Source organism: Amphiura filiformis, chromosome 8 (genome assembly GCF_039555335.1).
Source record: "Amphiura filiformis chromosome 8, Afil_fr2py, whole genome shotgun sequence".
Lineage (NCBI taxonomy): Eukaryota > Metazoa > Echinodermata > Ophiuroidea > Amphilepidida > Amphiuridae > Amphiura > Amphiura filiformis.
The window spans coordinates 14,227,602-14,251,868 of NC_092635.1; the positions used below are offsets into that span (position 1 = coordinate 14,227,602).

The 24,267-nt window shown below is 37.2% G+C and overlaps 2 protein-coding genes across 2 annotated transcripts in view; one reads left to right on the top strand and one right to left on the bottom strand.

The window, feature by feature from the left end:
• LOC140158665 (uncharacterized) overlaps positions 1-22,646 on the bottom strand; it is a 42,096-nt gene extending 19,450 nt beyond the window's left edge. The window contains exons 1-7 of the mRNA XM_072181843.1: positions 22,502-22,646; positions 14,537-14,851; positions 9,689-9,764; positions 7,479-8,044; positions 4,433-4,849; positions 3,274-3,702; positions 879-1,316 (exon numbers count right to left, since the gene is read on the bottom strand). Of these exons, the coding sequence (XP_072037944.1) occupies positions 879-1,316; positions 3,274-3,702; positions 4,433-4,849; positions 7,479-8,044; positions 9,689-9,764; positions 14,537-14,851; positions 22,502-22,543 (2,283 nt within the window). The 5' untranslated portion in view covers positions 22,544-22,646. The remainder of the gene's footprint in view (positions 1-878; positions 1,317-3,273; positions 3,703-4,432; positions 4,850-7,478; positions 8,045-9,688; positions 9,765-14,536; positions 14,852-22,501) is intronic.
• LOC140158359 (tetratricopeptide repeat protein 37-like) overlaps positions 1-24,267 on the top strand; it is a 149,318-nt gene that overhangs the window by 53,810 nt on the left and 71,241 nt on the right. The gene's annotated exons all lie outside the window — the stretch shown is intronic.

The following is a 24,267-nucleotide window of genomic DNA, read 5'->3' on the forward strand; positions in this document are numbered from 1 at the left end:
ACTTTCAGGTGACAAAATTAAATTAGATTTAAGTATTTTCGCATATTGACCTAATTCGATCCCAAGACAGGGTTGGCAGTGTCATTGATGTTTGTCAAATTTCCCTGGGCGGGAAGTAGGCTAGTAAAAAATAACAATTAAAATGTTTTTGTATTATACCATAACAAGCATACACCTTTTGTGTTTGTTGCTGCTTTTCCTTACTTGTTGAAAATATCATACTGTTTCTATCGTGGCGAAGTGAAGTTTTTGTAGAATATACCTTGTTCCTGGCCATTGCAAAAAATGTTATGTTTGCAATTTTGCAATGATCAGGCCTTTTTTCATTCAAGAAGGCAGAATCATGAATCATAAGCATATGATAAGGTTTAGATGGATTGTTTTTAAAACTAAATGAGTTACAGTAAGTAAGTAATAATGCTCTTGGACCTGTAACAAAGTTAGAAATTTGCATATATGCTTTTATGTTGAGGCAGTTACATTCAGCAAGGTTGAAGGTGCTGACAACAAGTGATGGCCTAGATAACAATTAATCACCTTTCTGAAGTGAGCCCCTTATCTGATAGCAGGGATATATTTTATAACATTGATTGATTGATTGATTGATTGAAAGATCTCTGGTTGATCTTATCTCAACCACAAGGTTGATTGGGAGCTTCCTTGTAGAATATTTGATGGGAAAGGATGGCTGCCTCGACTGCCCTCCATTGATGCAGCTATTATAAAGAGCTTTAGCCATTTTAGTTTTATAGACAGGTGCATATTAAGTTAATCAAACAATCAGCACTCCTTCTGTCATTAAATGGTGAAAAATCAAAAACAAAAATTCAGATATTTTTTGGAATTGGGGTAATGCAATAAATTTACAATATACTCACATGATTGTTCTCCTTTAGATGTCTGTGTCTGTAGTACATGTACACAGTTGTATTACTAGTGTTCTCAAAGCAAGTTTTTACTAGTGATTCCATGCATTCTGTTTTTGTTTGATCCAAGAAATCTGGCTGCTTTGACAAGTAGGTGAAGTTTTCTTCCATGTATTTTTTGATGAACTTTGCAAAGTCAGACAACTTGTTTTCTGGGCGTTGTAAAATCTCAAATGCTTGTTGCAGAGACATTGTTTTGTTGATCAAGGCTATGGCTTCCTCAAGTACTGTTTTACACTCAGGAATATATTTCATTCCATCATCCAGGGCTTTCTGCAGTGCATCAGAAGAAAAGAGATGTAGCTCAAACTTCTTGAGGTAGACTACGGCCACTTGTTTACGTTGATCTAAGTCATGGTTGACCCAACTGGTAACAATCTCAAAAGTCTTCTGCAAATACATATTGGTAATGGTAAATGAGCTACATTAATTTTTTTTTCTAGATGGTACTATGGTAGGGGGTGGGGTGCAAAGCAGCACTGCTACCACAGATGTTCACATCAATTGGTATACTAAAATGCTTCATAGGAATTAAGATGAAGTAGTATCTTGGTGTAGATTATTCATCCAGTAGTTATTTTGTAAATTAAATCAAATACTGGAACTAAAATTTGCACTTTGCTACGTTGCGTCCGAAAGCATCAAGACTTCATCAGACATCTGATTGAAGATGTTGTGACGTCAGACGGCGAGGAATGTCTCGTAACGCCGGGTCCCATGCGTGTGACAACTGGAAGCGGAGTCCCCCTTTTCTGTTAATGGCGGACTCCTCCACTAAATCTACCACAGGAGAGGCAAACTGTGTCAATCGCACACAGGTAACTATCCCATACATCGCTGGGTTATATGAAAGGCTAAAGAACTCTTTCAAGCCCTTCAGCATCACTACATGCTTCAAACCTACCAACATCCTACGGAGGAAGCTTGTGCATGTCAAGGACAAACCCCTCAGAGATAAACAGTGCAATCTACTTTATGGCATTACCTGTGCTGCCCCGGACTGTAGTGACATCTATATAGGCGAGACAAGACAATCTCTACGAGCGCAATTGAACCAACACAGGTGCCCTAACTCCAGCGAAGCCCAAAACTCCGCTGTTTACAACCACTGTAATAAGAAAACTGAACACTTCTTCAAACCTGAGGAAGCCGTTATCCTAGATAAGGAGAAGTGGTTTGAGCGAGGAGTTAAAGAATACATATGGGAGAGAGTGGAGGAACCCGCCATTAACAGAAAAGGGGACTCCGCTTCCAGTTGTCACACATATGGGACCCAGCATTACAAGACATTCCTCGCCGTCTACGTCACAACATCTGACGTCATCACATCTTCAATCAGATGCCTGATGAAGTCCGATGCTTTCGGACACAACGTAGCAAAGTGAGTTGCAAATTTTAGTTCTAGTATTTGATTTAATTTACAAAATAATAACATGAAGTAGCTTTTGGCAGGAAAAGGTGATCACAATTTGCATACAGGGGTCAATATTAATAAAGTGAGATAATGGATGAGCGGAACCAGATGGTAATCCTAAAGGTGTAATAATCATGTTCTTCTATGATTATACTAATCCGATACAACCAAAGAGTACTGGTTCTGCCATTTTTGCCAATCGCTCATGGAGGGCAAAATAGTGTACTTTTGGAGAATTTCAACATCTGGCAAACTTTTGATTCAAAGTTAAACTTTGTTGTGACTGTATTCTTTGTAATTAATGCCCCTGAGGTTCTGCGCATATATGACTACCGATATGCTGGTATGACTACCCCTAATAGCTCCCCATTGTTCACCTTGAGTGGACCAAAGTGTCTTGCCCAAGGACACACTATGTTTGCCCTGACTGGGTTTGAACCTGCAACCTTGCAATTATGTGTCAGACGCCCTAACTTTAAGGCCACTGTAATCCAGGTAAGTGCAAATTGAGCAAGCTTTTGTAATGCTCAAACTAATTACTTACAGATGCAAATTATCATTTGATTTTGGGCTGTTGCCGAAAAATGCCATAGGTACACTATTTACCCTCCAAGAGTTACAAACCAATTTCTTAGTCAGAAGCTGTGGTTAGCTTGTAAGTGCTGGCATCCACTACTCAAAATATTGGACCTGTCTGTCGTCTATCACACGGTAGAGGATAGCAAAACAAACATTCCTGTCATTTATTCTCTAAATGGCAGATTTACCATTGCATTACACATGGACCAAATTTGAGTTGGTACTTTGGGTAGAATCTCTCATCTTCAGGTGTATCATGAAAGCAGCTCCCCTTCTGTCACATGTAATGATGTATCAAAAAATACTGATTATATATGGGAATTGGGGGTAATCTAATAAAATTATGATACTCACATGATGATCTTTCTCCTTACGATAGCTGTAGCTGTTGTTTCGAATGCCAGTGTTGTCAAAGTAAGATGTAAGTACTGATTCCATGCATTCTGCTGTTGTTTGATCCAAGAAATCTGGCTGTTTTGACAAGTTGGTTAAGTTTTCTTCCATGTATTTCTTGACAAACTTCGCAAATTGTGACAACTCATTTTCTGGGCATTGTAATATCTCAAATGCTTGTTGCAGAGACATTGTTTTGTTTTTCATGGCTATCACTTCCTCCAGTGCTGTTTTACACTCAGGAATATATTTCATTCCCCAATCCAGGGCAACCTGCAGGGTGTCAGATTGAAGCTCATGTAGCTTAAACTTCTTCAGGTAGGCTACAGCAAGATGTTTACGTTGATCCAAGTTGTAATTGACCCACTTGGTAACAATCTCCAAAGTCCTCTGCAAATACAATTAGGGATTCAATCCTGTTTAACAGTAATGTAACAGCATCTACATGGTTTACTTCATGAGGCCGAGCGACAGGGTTCGAATTTCAGGGAGGCCACCAAGGCCATTGTCTGCCCTTTTTTAGTTTTGGCTTTGCATGGTGCCCCAGATCTTTGCCAACTTCAAGGCATTCTTCATGATTTGTTGTCCTTTGTCTTTGCCAAGTGGCTTTGAAAATGGGTGCCCCATAACATTAAAATTCAAGGCATGCCGAGTGAAGTAAACCACACAGATACGCCGGACGTGAGTTGTTAAATAAAAGCTCATGTTCCAGAGTTTTTCCTCTGGCCATGTAATTTGGACACAAGCATCAATGAGTAGTAGTGATGTATTGTGTACTCTATATTTAAGGTCACATTTCAGGTTGTTTGAGGTCATTTTTTTTAAACTGCTCAAAATGTTTTACTACTGAATGCAATGATGGAATTTCCAAAAACTTGAAAGAATTCTGCTCACTAATAATAGAAAAGCACAGCATGTGACATAATGTCAATTTAATAGTTTGAACATATTTGGCTGGTGCACAGTTATGTCAAGAAAGTGAATATAAAGTGAATTGATATTCAGCTTGATGTACAAGTTTATACTGATCTGACAATGTGATAGTATTTTTTTTGTTAGTCTTATAGGGAGTGTGCTTAAATGGTATGGTTGACCATTCTTGCTATTCTATAAAACTTACATGTTTGTCTGGTTGACTATAATATTCAGATCCATCAAAGTAGGTTTGTAGAAATGTTTCCATGCATTCTGTTGTTGTTTGATCCAAGAAATCGGGATCATGCTTTGACAAGTGGATGAAGTTGAACTTGTTGATGTATGCTTTGGCAAGTACTGTAGTATTGAACAATTCAGGTTCAGGCCACTGTGATATCTCAAATGCTTGTTGCAGGGACATTGTTTTGTTGTTCATGGCTATGGCTTTCTCCAGTATTATTTTACACTCGGGAATGTCTTTCATTCCATTACTCAGGGCTTCCTGCAGTGCAGCAGAAGAAATGACTAGAAACACCTCAAACCTCTTGAGGTAGTGTTTGGCCACTTGCTTACGTTGATCCAAGTCATGGTTGACCCACATGGTAACAATCTCAAAGGTCCTCTGCAAATGCAATATTTATTGTATTATACTAGAAATTTCAATTGAATGAACACAGCTTTCAGCAGCTGTGCACGATCCAACTGGGATTGCATATCTCGTATTTCAAACTGCAATGTGAACACACAACCTTGGATCAATAATTAAAATACTTATCAATCATGCATGCATTGGTATATGGTTGGATTCACTTCTGCGTTACACACGCACACGTACATCGCCAGTGTATGCGAAAAATGTCATGCTATGTCAGGCTGTGTTCATTTAATTGAAATTTGTAGTATAGTATTATCATGAAAATAAAAAACTAACATTTTTAACTTAGCCATTTTATTTCATCAGTATGTGCATTGCACTAAAAATGATATGAGCACTCTTTCTGTCACATGAAAAAAATGTGTAGCTACACACAAATCACTAGTGCTACCCCAGACACAAGATGATCAATATTTACACCCAAGTAGATGTATTTCACAGATTCCTGGCCTTTGATGGTTTTATCCCAAACCAATTAGGCTAGTGCCCCATGCAGCCCTCGAATTAAGGATCTGAAGGGGCACGGCACCTTTTTAGGGCAAGTTGATAATTGCCTTGGATTATCACTGAAAAGGCAAGGCAGCGCGGCAATTTGTAATATTTCAAAAGGGCATCATGGCAACTGTTGAAAATTTGAGAAGGGCACCATGCAATTTTTCAAAAGCGAATAGATGCATTGCTGTCAGCTGAATTCGACCAAAAAAAAATTCGACTCTCAACTTTACACTAAAACTAACCTGATTGCTCAAAAAACCTGCTTAAATAATACAAAGCAGTCAAAAATCAACAGTTTAATTTACTTAAATTTTGCGATCCCTAGTTCTGAGCTGCAAAACTGACTCGAAACAGCGGTGAAACAGCTGTAACTTTGGTAATAATATTGATCAAATTCGCCGGGATAAAAACTATTTCGTGCAAAACATATCTAGAGATGGGCTCACATGTACAAGATAAGACGATACCGGAAGGGTATCACCATCGGTTTGCAATGGGAAGTCAATGTTTGCTAATCGAGAGATCAATTGATTTGCCCAGCACTCGGATTTTGTTCATGACATGAGGAAGCTTAGTTACTAACAGCGTTTCTGATTGGTCAATAGTAAGCTGAAGGTATTTCCCTGACCAATCGGGAAAATGAAGTCAGATTTCTATGTATAAAAGCCGATGTGATTGGCTGCATATGTAAGCTTACGTAGGGGTAATGAATATTAATTCACAACAAACTATTGATTGATAGCTGGGTTACGATGCTCAAAATAGCGATCGTGTTCAAGATTTTCGATTTTAATTTTCCACAATTTTTCGGAAAATTTAAGGGCACGGCAAGTGACTGCCGTTGGTAAAGGACATATTTTGAGGGCATTACGGCAATGGGGGTGGGCACCCACAGCAATATGCCATCGGTGCCGTGGGTTAATTCGAGGGCTGGCCCCATGTCATTACTCCTCTAGTTTTCACTGCTGACATCATGATCAGAAAAAAACAGGACCCTCAAAAAAAAAAAAAAAAAAAAAGAAGTTTACTTTTCAAAGGGCTAACTGTAGTTATGATAACGAAAACAACTGGTTAGAAAGTTTGTTTGTTTGTTTCTAGATAACCTCAAAAAGTCAGGTCATCTGAGAAAATAAAAATGGCGAAATACTGACAAAAATTGTCACCCTTTCAAGCCAAAATACAGCTTATAAATGCCAACATGGAAATCAGGTAAAATATTTTTCCAACATATACCACAGGTATTATGGCCCGGGATTATGGCACTTCACAATATAATAGTAATGGAAAGAAAAAAGCAAATGTTTGTCAAAAAAATAACGTAACCCCAAAAACATCAATCCAAAAGATATGAAAGTGTCAGACTTGTTTGCATTGAGTAAAAAGACAGCTTATTTTGCACTGAGCTTGTTGTCTTGTTTCCTACTGAGTTCTTAAATTTGACTTCAGTTTTTGACTTGAATTTTGTTTTGAAACTACAGTGTATTTTGTTGTCTGTCCCTGATGAAAAGCAGTTTATCGGCTCGAAATGTCATTTGTTTTTTGTCTGTTTGGTTTTACTTATGTAAAAACAGTGATTTTTATCACTTCCAGTGTACTTTTGTATTGTTTTCTTGACACTTCTGTAGGCTCTGGAATTGGCAATTTTTGGTCATCGAACTTTGCCTGTTGTGCATACATTGGTTGTTTGGTTAGCGTGTCTTTTTATGTGCAGTGTGAATTTCATCACTTGTTCTAGTGCACTTTTGTTTTTGCAGATTAACACTTCTGTGGGCCTTGGAATTGGTAATTTTGGCTATTGAATTTGTTGTATATTGTCCCCCTTTGCATACCGTCTAGTTTGTATTTTACTTGTTTCCCCACATCAAGTTGGTGTACCTTGCTCTTTTTCTTTCCAGTTGTTATTAGACTCACATTTTAGTGACATTTCACCACTACACTATTGGTTTCATCAGACTGGCAACCTATCACATCTGACTGTTTCCTTGTAGGTAGTGAGTTGATTGAATAAATTTGCATTTATGAAGGCAAGAACAGCTAGATGTGAAAGTTTAATCTTTGTGTTGTTATGTGTTTATTTTAGTTAGTGAATGGTAAAACTTACTTCTTTGTGATGTCCAGATCTAGATGTACAGTAGGTTTCTAGAAATGTTTCCATGCATTCTGTTGTTGTTTGATCCAAGAAATCTGGATGCTTTGACAAGTAGGTGAAGTTTTCTGTCATGTAATCTTTGGCAAGTTCTGCAGTATTGAACAATTCGGGTTCAGGCCGCTGTGATATCTCAAATGCTTGTTGCAGGGAAATGTACTTGGAACCACAACTATGACGCACAGAATAGGACAAATTTTTGCCCAACTCAAGTTCAAGGAAATGGTTGCAACATTTTACTACTGAATCAGCTTTTAAGTAAAAAGCCATATTCAGCACTTCAATGATATTGTCAGTAGTCCAATCACTTGTGTCACCGGCATAGATGCAATCAAGAATCATCTCAAATATATCTCCATCACCATCTAGTGATACCTCAGCTTCCTGGAATCCAGATGTAAACATGGTCTTGAAGTAGCCACTGCTTGCAGCCAGGATGTTCTTATGAGCAGGGAATGACTTGGAGGCAACTCTGATGGTTACATCGCAGAAGGTGTTCTCTGATTGAAATGTTTTCAAACCTTCAGTGATTAAAACAAAAACTTAAATTAATATTGTATTTGTTGATTGATTGTGTTGTTAAGTGTATTATTATATGATAGCGGTACCTGAATGAAAGCTGCGTTGCAGGTGCCAAGTGCACTTAAGTTATTTTTAAATGTAATTTTCTGTTTTATGCAAATTTAAAATTTGGCAGGCAGTACTGTTTGATTAGAATGTGACATCAGGTTCAAAAGTTACCGGTTGAATAAAGTGAAAAATACAACAATTGTTTTTATTTTGGTGGCACGTATTTCTTTTGTATTTTATTGTTTTTAAGCTGTGATATTTAACAATTTAACAGACCAATTAGTGCCATTTAAAAGTCAGAAATGATATCAAATTATTAACAAACTAGGCGGTTACCCGTATTTGGCGGTTCTCGGCTGGGCGCGATTACCTGGCTAATGGCGGGGCTGATGGTGACTGTACCTACCAAGTTTCATGCCCATCCAACAATTTTTAGTTATTTGACCTTAAATGACCCCTGATGACCCCTAAATGACCATCACAAAATTTGGCTTGAAATGGTGACTGTATCCACCAAGTTTCATGCCCATACGACAGTATTTACTAATATGACCTCAGCTGACCCCTGGATGACCTTGGATGACCCCAAAATGGCCTTTCCAAAAATATTTGGCTCTAAATGGTGACTGTACCCACTAAGTTTCATGTCCATCCAACAGTTTTTACTAATTTGACCTCAGATGACCCCTGATGACCACGAAACGACCTACCAAAATTTGGCTCTAAATGTTGATTGTACCCACCAAGTTTCATACCCATATGACAGTTTTCAATTATTTAACCTCAGATGACCCCAAAATGACTTTCAAAAAATTTGGCTCGAAATTGTGACTGTACCCACCAAGTTTCATGCCAATCCGACAATATTTAGTTATTTGACCTCATATGACCCCCTAAATGACCATCACAAAATTTGGCTTAAAATGGTGACTGTATCCACCAAGTTTCATGCCCATACGACAGTATTTACTAATATGACCTCAGCTGACCCCTGGATGACCTTGGATGACCCCGAAATGGCCTTTCCAAAAATATTTGGCTCTAAATGGTGACTGTACCCACTAAGTTTCATGTCCATCCAACAGTTTTTACTAATTTGACCTCAGATGACCCCTGATGACCCCGAAACGACATACCAAAATTTTGTTCTAAATGTTGATTGTACCCACCAAGTTTCATACCCATATGACAGTTTTCAATTATTTGACCTCAGATGACCCCAGATGACCCCAAAATGACTTTCAAAAAATTTGGTTCTAAATGTTGACTGTACCCACCAAGTTTCATGCCCATACGACAGTTTTAAGTTATTTGACCTCAGATGACCCCTAGATGACCTTAGGTGACCTTGACCCACTAAACTTGTAACTTGTTCTGTGTGGGGTCAAGGTGCACCCACCCACCAAGTTTGAGGAACGTGCGACCCCTAGTCTCCGAGAAAATAGGCGGACAGACACACAGAGAGACACACAGACGATGCGTATTATTATATAGATTATTTTTAATGAACTGCTTCAAAAGTTTTAACCTTGAATATAGAAAAATTCTGTTACTGATAAATTCACATTCGAGTACAAATTTATTTATTTACTGACCTGAACCTCTGTGTCGTTGGAAAGCAGTTTTGGTTGATGACAGTGCCCTTAATTTCGATATCAGCTGTGAATAATTCTGAAAGAAGAAAATCAATGTCAGCAAGCAAATTACTGAATTAAGCAGCGTTGGATTTCCAGCATTTATTTGAGTTGCAAAAAGTGCTATTTCAATATTTATTTTGTGTAGCAAATTCCCAAATTTTGTTTGTTTAACTTGATTAGTACGTTCTTGTTATTAGCAATATAGGCGCTAATTAGGGTGATGTAGCGTTTTCAGCACTAATGATAAATTGAAGATGCCCAGTTAATGGGGCACAATTAGTGCTAATTAGCGTGATGTAGTGTTTTAGCGCTAATAACGCTAATTAGCGGTACCTAGCACTCAGAAACCACTCTCACTAGGTCATCTTCAATTTAGCATATTAGCGACAGAGTGTAGGTACCGCTAATTAATGTTATTAGTGCTAAAATGCTAAATGACGCTAATTGCGGTAATAGCGCTAATTGTGCCCCTCTCATTTGAGTCATCTTCAATTAAGCTAATTAGCGTTATTAACACTAAAATGCTACATCTGGCTAATTGCCATTATTCTACTTCATTGCCTATCATGCATATTAGCTATTGTATTTATACATAATTTTAACCCTGGTTTGTATTAATTTGTGCGCATTAGACTTTCTACATCTGATCTTTTCAATGACCATACAGTACGACAGCAACTTCGTGACCTCTTTTGTTCGACAGAAAATTTATACGGGTTAGTGAACACGGGTTACGTAACACAATGTTGAAATTTTAGCCGGCAAACGCTTTTTATCAAAATAGCTCCAGAAATGGAAGACACGGGTCGTATATTGCTCCATTTATGTACCCTGACCACAGATAAGATATCAAACATTTGTGTAAAGCAACAAATAACGTGTGAAAGTTGAATTAAATGGAAAAAAAGAAGCTTGAACATGTCCAAACACAAAAATGTTCATATCATCAAGCAAGAAAAAGCGCCGGAATCAAAAATGGGTGTCATGTTATAGAATAACTAAAGTTAGCTTGCCTGAAAATTTCATGATTTTTGGTTGGGGTATATTTCTAGTCACATATTGAACATGTTGAAATGTTTATCTTTGTGCGTGACTACTGTCACGCCATATATTGTACGGCCGATGTTTTTCCTGCAAAGAAACTTTCATTGTCAATTGTCCATTGTTGGTTATTTAACTTCAAAATAATACCCCCAACGTTCAAACAATTTTAAAAGTCAGCATAAAGGTTTGTGTTACATTATTTGGACGGTGTTAATTCATTCCAGAAATAGAATACACGAGTGAGCCACTGAGTGGGAATAACATTGCTATTATTGTCACCGAATCTATCATATCTCTGGTATGGCTTAGTGGTAAATACATGTATTTGGAAGGTCGATCTTGGTTCGAACCCCGCTAGCACCTCTCTTTGATTTTTGATTTGATTTTAACTCATATTTTTAAATCCTATTTTTCATATTTTTATTAAAGCCATGATATACGATTTCGGGCAAATTTGAAGTTTTGTTATTCCAAAAATTATAACAATATTTATAATATTAGTAAATAACTGTCAGGAAGGTTTTCACGTTACATTTGATGCAGAAGTAGCAAGATAAAAATGAAAGTAAACACTTAATATCTTGACTGCTTAACTGTGGTGTTCTATGGGGGATTAGTCTTAATAAGACATCAAACATGAACAAGAAATAAATCATGAAAAAAGTGGGCCTTCAATCTGACATTCATCAGGCCTATATTATTAAAGACAAAAGGGAGAGGAAAAAAGAAAAGAAAAACGAACAGCAAAATTCCAAATCATCGATAAGGATAACATGGCAATCGAACTCTCAACCTTTCGCACTGCAGACCTTCGATCTGTCCACTAAGCCATCGCATCTTGTTCTGGCAAAGGGTGTTCTTTTGCCATCTTATTTCTCGTTCAACATGTTCAAGGATCTCACTCAACAATAATCTTGTACTTCAGTTAAATGAGATGATACTGCCTTCTTTGACGACTACAATATTTTGATATACAATAGAGTATTTTGCATTTATAAAATATATAACAATAGACGCTTTTAATTGCTATATTAATCAATATAACATGTATAATAGACAGCGCTACCGGCTGGGATCCATTTCGTGAAGCATCGTGACACTTGCAACGCGATGCGCTTTATTACGACACGAGGACTCAAAGAACGCAACTTTTCAACTTACGACTAGGTTATTCCACCGCTCATTTTCGCTGAAATTTTAATACAAGCTCTGGTTAATTAATGTTTATCATAACAGAAAAGCATTAGACCGGCGTTTCCTCAAAGCTGTAGATATAACCATTTTAGTGATCGTGACATGCATTTTCTCTCATTTAGGCTACTTCGCGCACCAAAAGCATTCATTTTTTCCACAATAATTCAACTTTTACACGTTATTCTTTGCCTTATACTCATTTTTCATATCTTATCTTATCTATGGGCTCAATATGGAAATGAAGGGAGAAACGACTTGTGTATTCCATTTTTTTTTTTTTTATGTTTTCTGAAAAACCGTATTTGCCACCTGATTTTCAACATTGCGTTACGTACCAGCAGAGTTCACGCCGGTAAAAATTACCGGAAGTGAGCTAAGTTGCTGTCGTACTGATACTTTTTCTGTTTGTTAGTTACCCACAAGATGGCAGATGTGATAAACATCTGTACAATGCAAAGCTTTTTACCTGTGAACAAACTAAATCATATTGAATTAAGAAGAAAAAAGAGTTTGAACATAAAGCATATTAAAGCCATATTATAACATTTTCAAACAAAATAGATTAGCATTTCTTTGCCATAAAATATTAGCTTTTACTGTCAGATATATTTCCTCTTTTAATTTTGAGCCGAACAAGTACAGCAAAGCAAAGACAATTGGAATTTACTACCAGCGCACGTGTCGCCAATACGTACCACTCCTTCGGTCATGTTATGGTACGACCCTTTGTTGTGTATCACCGTCCCACACGCTGTGTACGTACTGTGTGTTATCAACATCGTGTATGCGTTCGATTAATAATTCCATCGTAATAATAAAGCGCCGGTTCCGTCGTTTTATTCAAAATCTCGGATTTTGACAAAACTACAGCACCTAGAGTCTTGATTTTTGCAGGGTATATTAGTTTAATAAAGTACAATTTAATCGTGTAAAAAAAAGAATTTTAAAAATTCAGTGAGGGCGTCCTCCTCAGCAAATGTTATAATATGGCTTTAAGGTTAGCCGAGAGTTTTTCATGCGCTTGATTTCAGAGGGGCGTAAGTTCATAACAGAAACAGCCATGCAGAAAATGAACAAGCGTATTGGGACGTAGGCCTACTTACAATAGAATATTGATCCACGGCCGCGGTCAAGACATGAAACTTGGCTTAGCTCGTGCCCGGAGCTCGTGAGTCAGGGGCGGGCGGGGGGTTCCCTGAGGGGCGACATGCCGGGTCGGATGCCGGGGGAGGGGTACAAGCCATTTTCGGCAATTTTCATAAGGATTTTATAAATTTTAAAATTGATTGGGGGCAGTTAGTCAAGCTACGCCCTGGAAAATGTGTTGATTTTGAATTTATAGCCTTGATATCTTTGATGAAATAAATCAATGCTGCTATTCCCCTGATTACAATGTAATAGGGTACAACAATTACATCAACAACAATATCAAAAAGCAATTATTTGCAAATCGAATTTGGGAAGAATATTCAAAAAGACAGACTTAGCAGGCCTACAAATTTCTGAATTATATAAAGTGAAAAACAATCAATCACGATTCACTGCAGTCAGCGAATCAATCAAATAAAACTAAAAAGAAAGGAGCAAGAAAGAATAAAGAAATAGTGAAAAAGAGAAAGAAAGAGAGAGAGAAGAAAGAAAAAAAGAACGAAAAAAGAAAGTAAGAAAGAAAAGAAAGGAAGAAAGAAAGAAAGAAATAAAAAAAAATGAAAAAAGAAAAGAGAAAGAAAAGAGGAAAGAAAGAAAGTAAAAATGAGAAAAGAGAGAAAAAAGGAAAGAAAATTCAGCCACATGGGGACTCGAACCCACAAAAATTGTTCATAACAGATTCCCAGTCCAACGCTCTATCCACTGGACCATACATCAGCTTACGCAATTTCTTATTCTCGAAGCGGATATGTAACTATAATTTGATGTAATTACTTGATTACAATCGCGTCCGCACAATGGCTCTTAGAATAAACACGCATGTCGGCGCTGAAATTTTGAACGAACTGATGGAGGAAAACCTCGTTTTTTGCAATACTAGCTTCAATTTGGAGTGAAAATCACATGTGATAGCAATTGGCAGAATGTTGAGACATAATGTAGGTATTCAGTTGTCTAAATTAACGCCTCGTTATCAAGATATCGATAATTTCACAAAACAGTTTTTTCTCAGACAAGATTCTCGAAAATGTTCCCCCAAAACGGGCTTTTTAAATTTGATCGGTACTGTATTTGGTTCATCCCCATGGCAACATTATTTCTTTAATCGATTTGTAGTACAATACAAAAAAGGAGAAATCAATCACTCGGCTTGGTTTTATACGGAACGAACATTTGAAAAAAACTGCATGGAACGTGTTTTTGATCTTGTGAACATGGTGCGTAAAAATGATTTAAACGAAGGATTTTCAAACGGATTCTAAATTTTTTATAAACACACAAAAATAATGTAAAGATACATCCATGCACCAACATTTGACTCACTGCGATATTTGATTGCTGAGAAAACGCGGTTTTAGAGAACAACTTTATACGCCTTTTATACGGTTTTTATACGTTTCTTCGTGTAACCTTAAGTACCTTGCTCTTTTTCATCTTGTTTTTGTGCAAGAACATTCTTTTGAAGAAAGCATCTTCATATTCTTCATCAGATTCTTCTGATTCTTCCAACGGTTTGACTGTTGTTGGTTTTTCAGTATCCTTGGAGGCTAGGTTCTTGATTGCTTCCTCTAGTAATTCCTTGCACTCTGTGACATCTGACATATTTTCTTCCAAGAGACTCTTCAGGTCATCAGTAGACACTTCATTCAGGTGTAATTTGTTTAGCATGCCATGTGCATGCTGCTTGCGAGCAGCCCAGTCATATGTCAACCACTTTGTAATTGCTTGGAAGATCTATGAAATTAATGATAACATTTTAGTTAGACATTATCCTTCATATCAACTCCAGCTAGCTAGGATTAAGTGATTCCAGCTGCATGGTAGGGTTAGAGGCACCAGATCCTGTCTGCTTACTACAGACTAGTTTGGTTCATCTGGGGTACATACACACAGATCCCTCTTTTGACAGTGATGGTGTATCCCCATATGGGCAAATCGTCTTGCTTTGTCAAGCTGACATAGAATGGGTACTAGCTGTTGCTTGATCTCCGCTTTTAGTTGGCTGGCCTGTGCCTGTTACATTTTCTGAGAAGCAGATTATTTATTTTGCAGCAGATGCTAGAAGCATAGTTTTAGTTTTATCAGTAGCTCACCAGCTTTTCACTGCCGCCCCCCCACCTCGAGGGAGTCTTGATTATAAGAGGGCTGTAACTCCCGAAGACACATGGCAATCAACTGATGATCCCGCTGGTGAAAGCACAAGACAATTTTCATCTGTGGTCTTTGTGTATATTTGCCCCTTCATTTTGCATACCACTTTGTAATTTTTTTTCTAATTTCTTCACAAAATGCAACAAGAAATGTCTTTAAAAAAGACAACACAGTGATTAAAGGAAACATGATGGATTTGCCTCGGTTCCGGAGCCACTGATTTAAAGGTAACAGGTTTTAAAGGCCCATTCGGCGATTTGCTCATTTGGACGACCGTATCGTGAGTCATCAAAATTCAGATTTTGGTACCTTTGCATTGTCATAGATGTGCTAACATAGTAATTCAGCTGAAAGCCATTAATTAAGACAAAATAAGACATGATTTGAATGGGGCCACAGTTTTTTTCGTTTCAAAAATACCTAATGACTATTTTATTACTTATCCTTCACTTTTAGATAATTTATAAACAATTTAATTTCTTTGTACTTTCGCTGGGATCACTGAAAGCACTTAACTCAAGAGAAGTATAGAATAAATAATCTTTGAATGAAAACATATGTCACATCTGAGACGAATAGTTATATTCGCTCCGCTTAATGATTTTGTCACTGCAGGTTTATCTTCAATGTTGTCAATGTTGTTAATTAATATTAATTGAAAGGTCAGCACAGCATTAACACTCAATGCCTAACAAAACTGAGATTTTGTATGAATTGAGTTAGATGCTGTAGGCCTATTTGACTTCACTTTAGTATATTCATATAAAGACAAGTAATTGAAATAACAGGTTGCTGGAATGTTTTGTAACAATGTGTGATATCTGGTTTAGGGCCCAAGCCGGCAAATTTGTAATTGAGATCAAGGCAAAAATATGGTGTAGGGGCCAACAAAAATAACATTTAAGAAAATGGATACTACAAATCATCAGAACTCTAGAACCAAGCATATTGAAGTATGGCGGTTGCCCGGTAGGGGTCACTCCCATTGTGGCATGTACACCATCCGCAATAATAAAAACGCGTAAAAAGGGTACTTTTTAGGGTAGGCGCGATACGCTGCTTTACGTGTTTAGGGTGTAAAAACCTGAAAAATTGGGGGAAAAGGTAGCAAAATTGCAATTGCTAATACGCTGAAATGAAATTTAGGGTATGAAATTTGATACAAGGAATAAAATCCCTGTTTAGGGTGTGAAACAGGCGCGTGTTACCTGTTTAGGGTGTCGTTCGCCAAGGGTTAAATCCTTGTTTAGGGTGCTTTCAAAAGTTGATTATCGCGGATGGTGTACAGGCGACAATAGGAGTGTCCCCCTCCGGGAAATGAATTGTGAAAAATGCTTCCTTTGTTCTGCATGATCAGATTGTATCACATATTTAATACGTAACTTCTGGAATTTCACAGACTTTGTATTGGGTTCAAAGGGTTGCTTTTAAATCAGTACTACACATAACTTAATTTCAATGGAATCACAAGAATGTGGTTTTTAGTTTTCTTTAAAACAGCATTTTTGGAGTTATGATACTTTTTATCTGAGTAACAGGTTTGTAAAATACTTGAAACTATAATACTAAGGGACCGTTCATTATTTCTACCGGAGGGGGGGCCGGGAGCAGACAGAAAGTCACTGCCGAAAACTATATGACCCCCTTCTCCGATAATAAAACCATATGACCCCCCCCGAGCTACATGAAAATCATATGCCCCCCCCCCCACCTGACGTATGCACACGCGCAATGATGCGCAATAGATGCGAGCATGGATCAGCTGCCTCAACACATCACGTCACTGCCACATATCATCCTGACAAATTATGCATTTACTGTTTTTGCCACCCGGCTATCAGTATACCAATTTTTCACAAAAAGCACCTAAATTTACCCTAATTGCAGTAATTGGGCACTTTTCTCCAAATATTGGTCTTTACTGAAATCGCTGAAAAGGACCCCAAAACGTGGCACATCCTCATATACCTTCAACTAGGTAGAACCCCACAGGGTATTTTTAACTTGTTTTATTTATTTTTCTAAAATATTATTTATTTCACATGCATGTACACAGTTTTTGGTTCAAACTGCCACCCTGTGCTCCAACTGGTACATGTATGTACATGTACTTCAATACCACAGGTCCCTGAACAAACCACAGTGATATAATCCATACCACTACAGTTTTTTTGCACCAAGAACAATCTTTCAAGTGGCAGGTTTGGAATTGAAACTTGGGGTCAAAATTATTATAATTCATTAGTTTTATGTAAAATGGCTGTAAAACGAATTTATTTCATTTTTAAAGTTGTAATTTAATTCAATCATACAGAATATAATAAATCAAATGAGTTTAATAAACTATCAAGCTGATTTATTAATTTTCAAAAGTATGCATCAACTTCTCATACATGTTGATACTGGGTGCAGTACATAGCCCCCTTTGGTGTAAAATGAATGAGTTGCAAAATCTTCTTCATCAGTATATTAAAATGAATAAAAGGTAGTTGGTGACATCTTACCATAAATCAGTGATGTACAGTGGCGTAGATTTCTTTTTGACATGGGGGGGGGGGGATGGGGTTGGAAAAAATTCTTGAAGTATAGTGAATCCAGCACCTTTTGGCGACAAAATAAGTTTATGGTACAAATGCGCGGGAAGCGCGCGAAAATGTTTGATATTTTGAAGCTAAACTGATGAAATATGGTGCAAAAGTGGAATAAATGCACGCGAAGCGCACGAAAGTGTGCACTTTTGGGGCTAAAATGGGCAAATATGTGGTCAGAAACCTATATTCAGCAACATTGGGGGGGATGATTGTATGGAGCATCCCCCAGGCAAAATATTGGGGGGGGATCTACTCTTCCGGTGATGTATCGATCAGACTCAAGTCCACTTTTTTGCCGGACTCGGACACAAACAGACTCGGTTCGGCGCAAACTTGGACACAGGTCCAATTAGATCCATGTAAAATGTGAAATGATTATCTAAAAATGTCAAAATAGATCTCAAATTTGATTCAAAATTTGTTGTCATAATAATATCCAACATATCCACAAAATTATTTAGATTTATCTGTCACTTCCCAGAATCATTACTGTTATCGTTAATGAAATAATTGATAATTAATATTGTGACTATATAAAAATATCTAAAATTTCTTTCATGGAACTTTCTAATTCGTTAAACTCTTGAAAGAGAGAAAACATGCACACAGACATGTACACCCCATCCATAGGGCTAGGGTGGCCGTGGTTTGTGTGTGTTCACTACTCAGTGGCAGTCACTGCACATTTGTCCGGAACATTTGTCCATCACACAACCATAATATAAATATAATTTCTGAAAGGGTGCATTTCTATTAGTATTGTTATGATGATGATGATGATAATCTTCATCATCATGTTATTTTTCTATAATGTATTTGAATACATTGCCCAAGTTTACTGTCATGGTGGTTTGGGCGAGTCTTTGTAGTTTAACTAGGGTATGGAAATGACACCTGTGTGGGGTGGGGTTTGATAGTGGATGTGTATTGGGGGAGTGGTTTGGGGTGGTGTAGTTGTCTTTTTTCATTTTCAGTGTAAAAGAACAAAGAGTCTGACCACAGCATTACTGTGCAGCAGCTTGATTATTCTTAATTCTCTATTACGAAAATGGCAGTGTACATGTATATATATTTATGAAATATGGTTCAAAATTCTCTTATTTCAGCAAATTTGTATTGTACATTTGGCAAATTAGAAGCAAAATCTAGAATTTTTCTCCATTTTTTGGAATGTTTTACCCAATGACCCATTTTTTCAAAATTTTATTAATAATTACTTACTTTTGGTGCAAATTTATGTCAATTCACACTGTGGCAGCCAACAGGTTGAGGCCTGACTTAAGTCCGGACTAGGACCAAAGTGTCGGCCCACTCGGCTGACATGCAAAGCACAAATCTAATGGTCAGGGGTCATGGAGCAATGTTCCAGATGGGGGTCCAGGGGGTGAAGCCCCCGGAAGCTCCAGGATTTTTGAGATGCAAAACCATCTGACCCCCCCTTTCAATAACTAAAAACCATCTGACCCCCTTTTGCCTGACAAAACCATCTGACCCCCATGTATGCTCCCGCCCCCCCTCCGTGGAAATAATGAACGGTCCCTAAACATAAATATTTTGTGCATACTAACAGTTCACATAGATGAACGCGCTTTATAAATCATGTGTGCACTGGTAATAGAAATAGGCGATGCACATACTAAGTACAGTAATAGATGTTTGTCAACTGAAAGCATAGACCCTGTAAAGGTCTATAATTATGCTGAAAGCAGCATACAGAGAACGTACATGTCAAGTCCACTGTGTGAGAGAACATGCACAACTTAAAAGGTCATGCGAATGTTTGCCTTGGTGATGCTACAAGAAGCAATTAGTGCACTTGAGCTTGGGTTCATAAAAAATCTTGATAACAAACTCGCAGTATGCACTGACGTGCTGACCTGGTCAAGTCATTTCGCATGGTAACCTTCTACATTAACCCCACTACTCCTTTAACCCCATCACAAAATGTTACGCCAGCCGTTATTCGCTGGTTTCCGATTACATCACAGTGATCACACGTTGTGTGTAAAACGAGGAAATAAGTTTACTCCAAACCCGGAACCATGCCGATAACTCGCAATAAACAACCGGAGACAAAGACTTTTTCAATTCACGTGTCATCCATGTGCCCGGGCCATGTGCGAGCTGACCGTTTTACATTATCTGAACGTTAACTTAATGTCCCTCCACATTTAATAAAGCAAAATATAGTCCCATGACAAACATTTCCTCATCATTCTTCATTATCTTCTTTGAATTGATGGTCAGCTTCAGTAGACCTATACAACAATTGTATACGACAATAAACAGGGGTGTGAGTGACCACAGATAAAAAAATCTGAAAAAATCTGAAAAAGTCTGAAATTTGGAAAGCTCCTATAGGCCTACTTTTGTACAGAGGAAGAGCAGAAAAAGAGATCAAAATTGAGATCAAAAAATCTGAATTAAGATTTTAATCTGAACTCTCACACCCCTGAATAAAACAATTTAACATTTCCCACAATTATTATTATTTGACATGCATAATTTATTGCACGTGTCTGCAACTCCATGTGCCTGTCCACGTGACTTTGACCATTTCACGTTTACTCAGACCTCTATAATAGCTCCATGTCCCTCCGCATTAAAACCATAACAAATAGTCTCATGACATAAATTCATAAATGCACGGTTATTTTCGAAATTTTACTGTCACTTTCATTGACAACAATTAATACAACAGTAAAATAAAAATGTCAGCGAAAATTTCACTTGACATGCATTATTTCTCAATCTAAAACAAATCACTTTTCGATGACGCCATATCATTCTATCCCTACCTTTATCGTGAATTAAGTTATCCAACTTTAACTATGCCTTCTTGCGCGAAGTATATTAGCGGGCTAAACTTTTCGAACAAATACAATACACTAGGACATATTATTACACGTAATACAATATTTGCGACATGCCTGGACATTGTGCAGATTTACCAAAACAAATGTTTCAACAGTTTAAATATATACGCATTATATCACGAAACGCAATCGTGCAACTTCATTTTACTGGAACTCTACTATCACTAAGTACGCCACAGCCTTATCAACGAACTTATGCATATGCAAATGAGCCCAATTCTATACAAAATTGACACCACGCATGTGTCTAGCTAAGTGACAGAGTGTGTTTCTAAAAATAGTATATTAAAATGAATGCTTTTTTCCAAATTATCGTACACAAACTCAACGCATATACAACAACAATTTTACATAAGTCAATCTTGTTATACATAAAGCTACCAAAAACAAAAACAATTTCCACAGTCACAATTATGTGTCAAATAATTATATTTTATCCCCCTGAAATTCCGTATTATACCCGCCTGCAGGAAAAAAATGCAATGGGTGTAATACCCCCTTAACTTACACATTTGTGGCTCGTATGGGGACATATGTGCTGGTATTAAATATTGATTTTCTTTGCATTCATTGCTTTGTCTGTTCAGGCCAAAATTACTTGAAAAGGACATTTCTGACAGTGAAAACTAACATTTTGTTAAACGGACATTTCTGAAAGTAGAAATTCAAATCTATTTTTTATGGAAATGTTACAACATGGCTTTAAGGTAACCCATACCAGAAATTCAGACTCGGATAGGGATGGCATGGGTGGGTACACAAGTTCACTAAATTTATCCCAGTGTAGGGAAAAAAATAACTTTGCATACAAAACTGACAAGTGAATGTGGTTTTTGTCAGGGTTCGCATTAGGGTTTGAAAGTAAGGGTTATTTAAAACCACTTAACCCCCTGTAACTCTAAAAAGAAGTTTTTGTTTCATATTTAAGGCTTTTTTTTTTAAATCGGAAAAATTGGCTGCAAAATTTTAGTGCACAGGAATGGTAGTATCGGAGGAAAGGAACCTAATTAAATGGGGCACAACTTTATGTTTATGTTCATTAGGAAAGGAAAACTTGCCGAATTTTGAACTTTTACGGAAGATTAACCATATGAAACCATACGTGTCCAGAAAATTTTCCGTGAAAATTTACCTAATAATTCTGACTGTTTTAGGGGTGCATGTTTTGCAGTGTGACGTATTGAAACCAGAACCTGATCCTGCAGTCTGCAATAACCTATTCAATAATACAGGCTCCTTGTTAGCCCATTATTGATATGTATAGTTTATGTACTTACTTGTATGATGTCTGTGTGTACTGTATATGTTAAAAAAAAAAAAAATTTAATCCCACCGCTGCCACCATTGTAAGGGTAGGTGGATAAGGTAGGCCACTGGTAATAATGTTTATGACAAATAGAATCTTGGATTGGTAGCAATTTATTATCTTCTTTTTTTCTATATAAAATCATAAATTATAATATTTCATGTGAATGTACAGCATCGAGCGAACCCCCTCATAGTGTTTGTTCGTCAAGAGCGTGAGTGAGAGAGAGACTGAGAGAATGATCCCAGCATGCTGCGGCTTTTATTGCCGTCTCCCCATTCATAAACAAATTTCTTTGTCCTAACAAAATCGATCTGAATGATTCGGCAATTTATCTAAATTTCCCATACAAGAATATCCTGAAAAGGTATGGATCCCCATCAACATTCTGCACTGTTACATGTTTTCCTTTCCACCATAGTGTTCATAGTAATCTTTTCAGATGATCATGTTATCATACCTGTTTGTCACTCTTATGGTCCTTAATGTTGTCCAAAAACATATCAAGACACTCAGGACTTGTCTCATCAAGGAACTGTGGCTTCTCGGCTAAATCAGTAAAGGTATGCTTGATGTACCCATTAGCAGCTTTGGCAATATCGCATAGCTCTTTTAAAGGCCCATTCGGCGTAAGTAAGTTTACTCCAAACCCGGAACCATGCCGATAACTCGCAATAAACAACCGGAGACAAAGACTTTTTCAATTCACGTGTCATCCATGTGCCCGGGCCATGTGCGAGCTGACCGTTTTACATTATCTGAACGTTAACTTAATGTCCCTCCACATTTAATAAAGCAAAATATAGTCCCATGACAAACATTTCCTCATCATTCTTCATTATCTTCTTTGAATTGATGGTCAGCTTCAGTAGACCTATACAACAATTGTATACGACAATAAACAGGGGTGTGAGTGACCACAGATAAAAAAATCTGAAAAAATCTGAAAAAGTCTGAAATTTGGAAAGCTCCTATAGGCCTACTTTTGTACAGAGGAAGAGCAGAAAAAGAGATCAAAATTGAGATCAAAAAATCTGAATTAAGATTTTAATCTGAACTCTCACACCCCTGAATAAAACAATTTAACATTTCCCACAATTATTATTATTTGACATGCATAATTTATTGCACGTGTCTGCAACTCCATGTGCCTGTCCACGTGACTTTGACCATTTCACGTTTACTCAGACCTCTATAATAGCTCCATGTCCCTCCGCATTAAAACCATAACAAATAGTCTCATGACATAAATTCATAAATGCACGGTTATTTTCGAAATTTTACTGTCACTTTCATTGACAACAATTAATACAACAGTAAAATAAAAATGTCAGCGAAAATTTCACTTGACATGCATTATTTCTCAATCTAAAACAAATCACTTTTCGATGACGTCATATCTCTATCCCTACCTTTATCGTGAATTAAGTTATCCAACTTTAACTATGCCTTGCGCGAAGTATATTAGCGGGGCTAAACTTTTCGAACAAATACAATACACTAGGACATATTATTACACGTAATACAATATTTGCGACATGCCTGGACATTGTGCAGATTTACCAAAACAAATGTTTCAACAGTTTAAATATATACGCATTATATCACGAAACGCATAATCGTGCAACTTCATTTTACTGGAACTCTACTATCACTAAGCACGCCACAGCCTTATCAACGAACTTATGCATATGCAAATGAGCCCAATTCTATACAAAATTGACACCACGCATGCGTCTAGCTAAGTGACAGAGTGTGTTTCTAAAAATAGTATATTAAAATGAATGCTTTTTTCCAAATTATCGTACACAAACTCAACGCATATACAACAACAATTTTACATAAGTCAATCTTGTTATACATAAAGCTACCAAACACAAAAACAATTTCCACAGTCACAATTATGTGTCAAATAATTATATTTTATCCCCCTGAAATTCCGTATTATACCCGCCTGCAGGAAAAAAATGCAATGGGTGTAATACCCCCTTAACTTACACATTTGTGGCTCGTATGGGGACATATGTGCTGGTATTAAATATTGATTTTCTTTGCATTCATTGCTTTGTCTGTTCAGGCCAAAATTACTTGAAAAGGACATTTCTGACAGTGAAAACTAACATTTTGTTAAACGGACATTTCTGAAAGTAGAAATTCAAATCTATTTTTTATGGAAATGTTACAACATGGCTTTAAGGTAACCCATACCAGAAATTCAGACTCGGA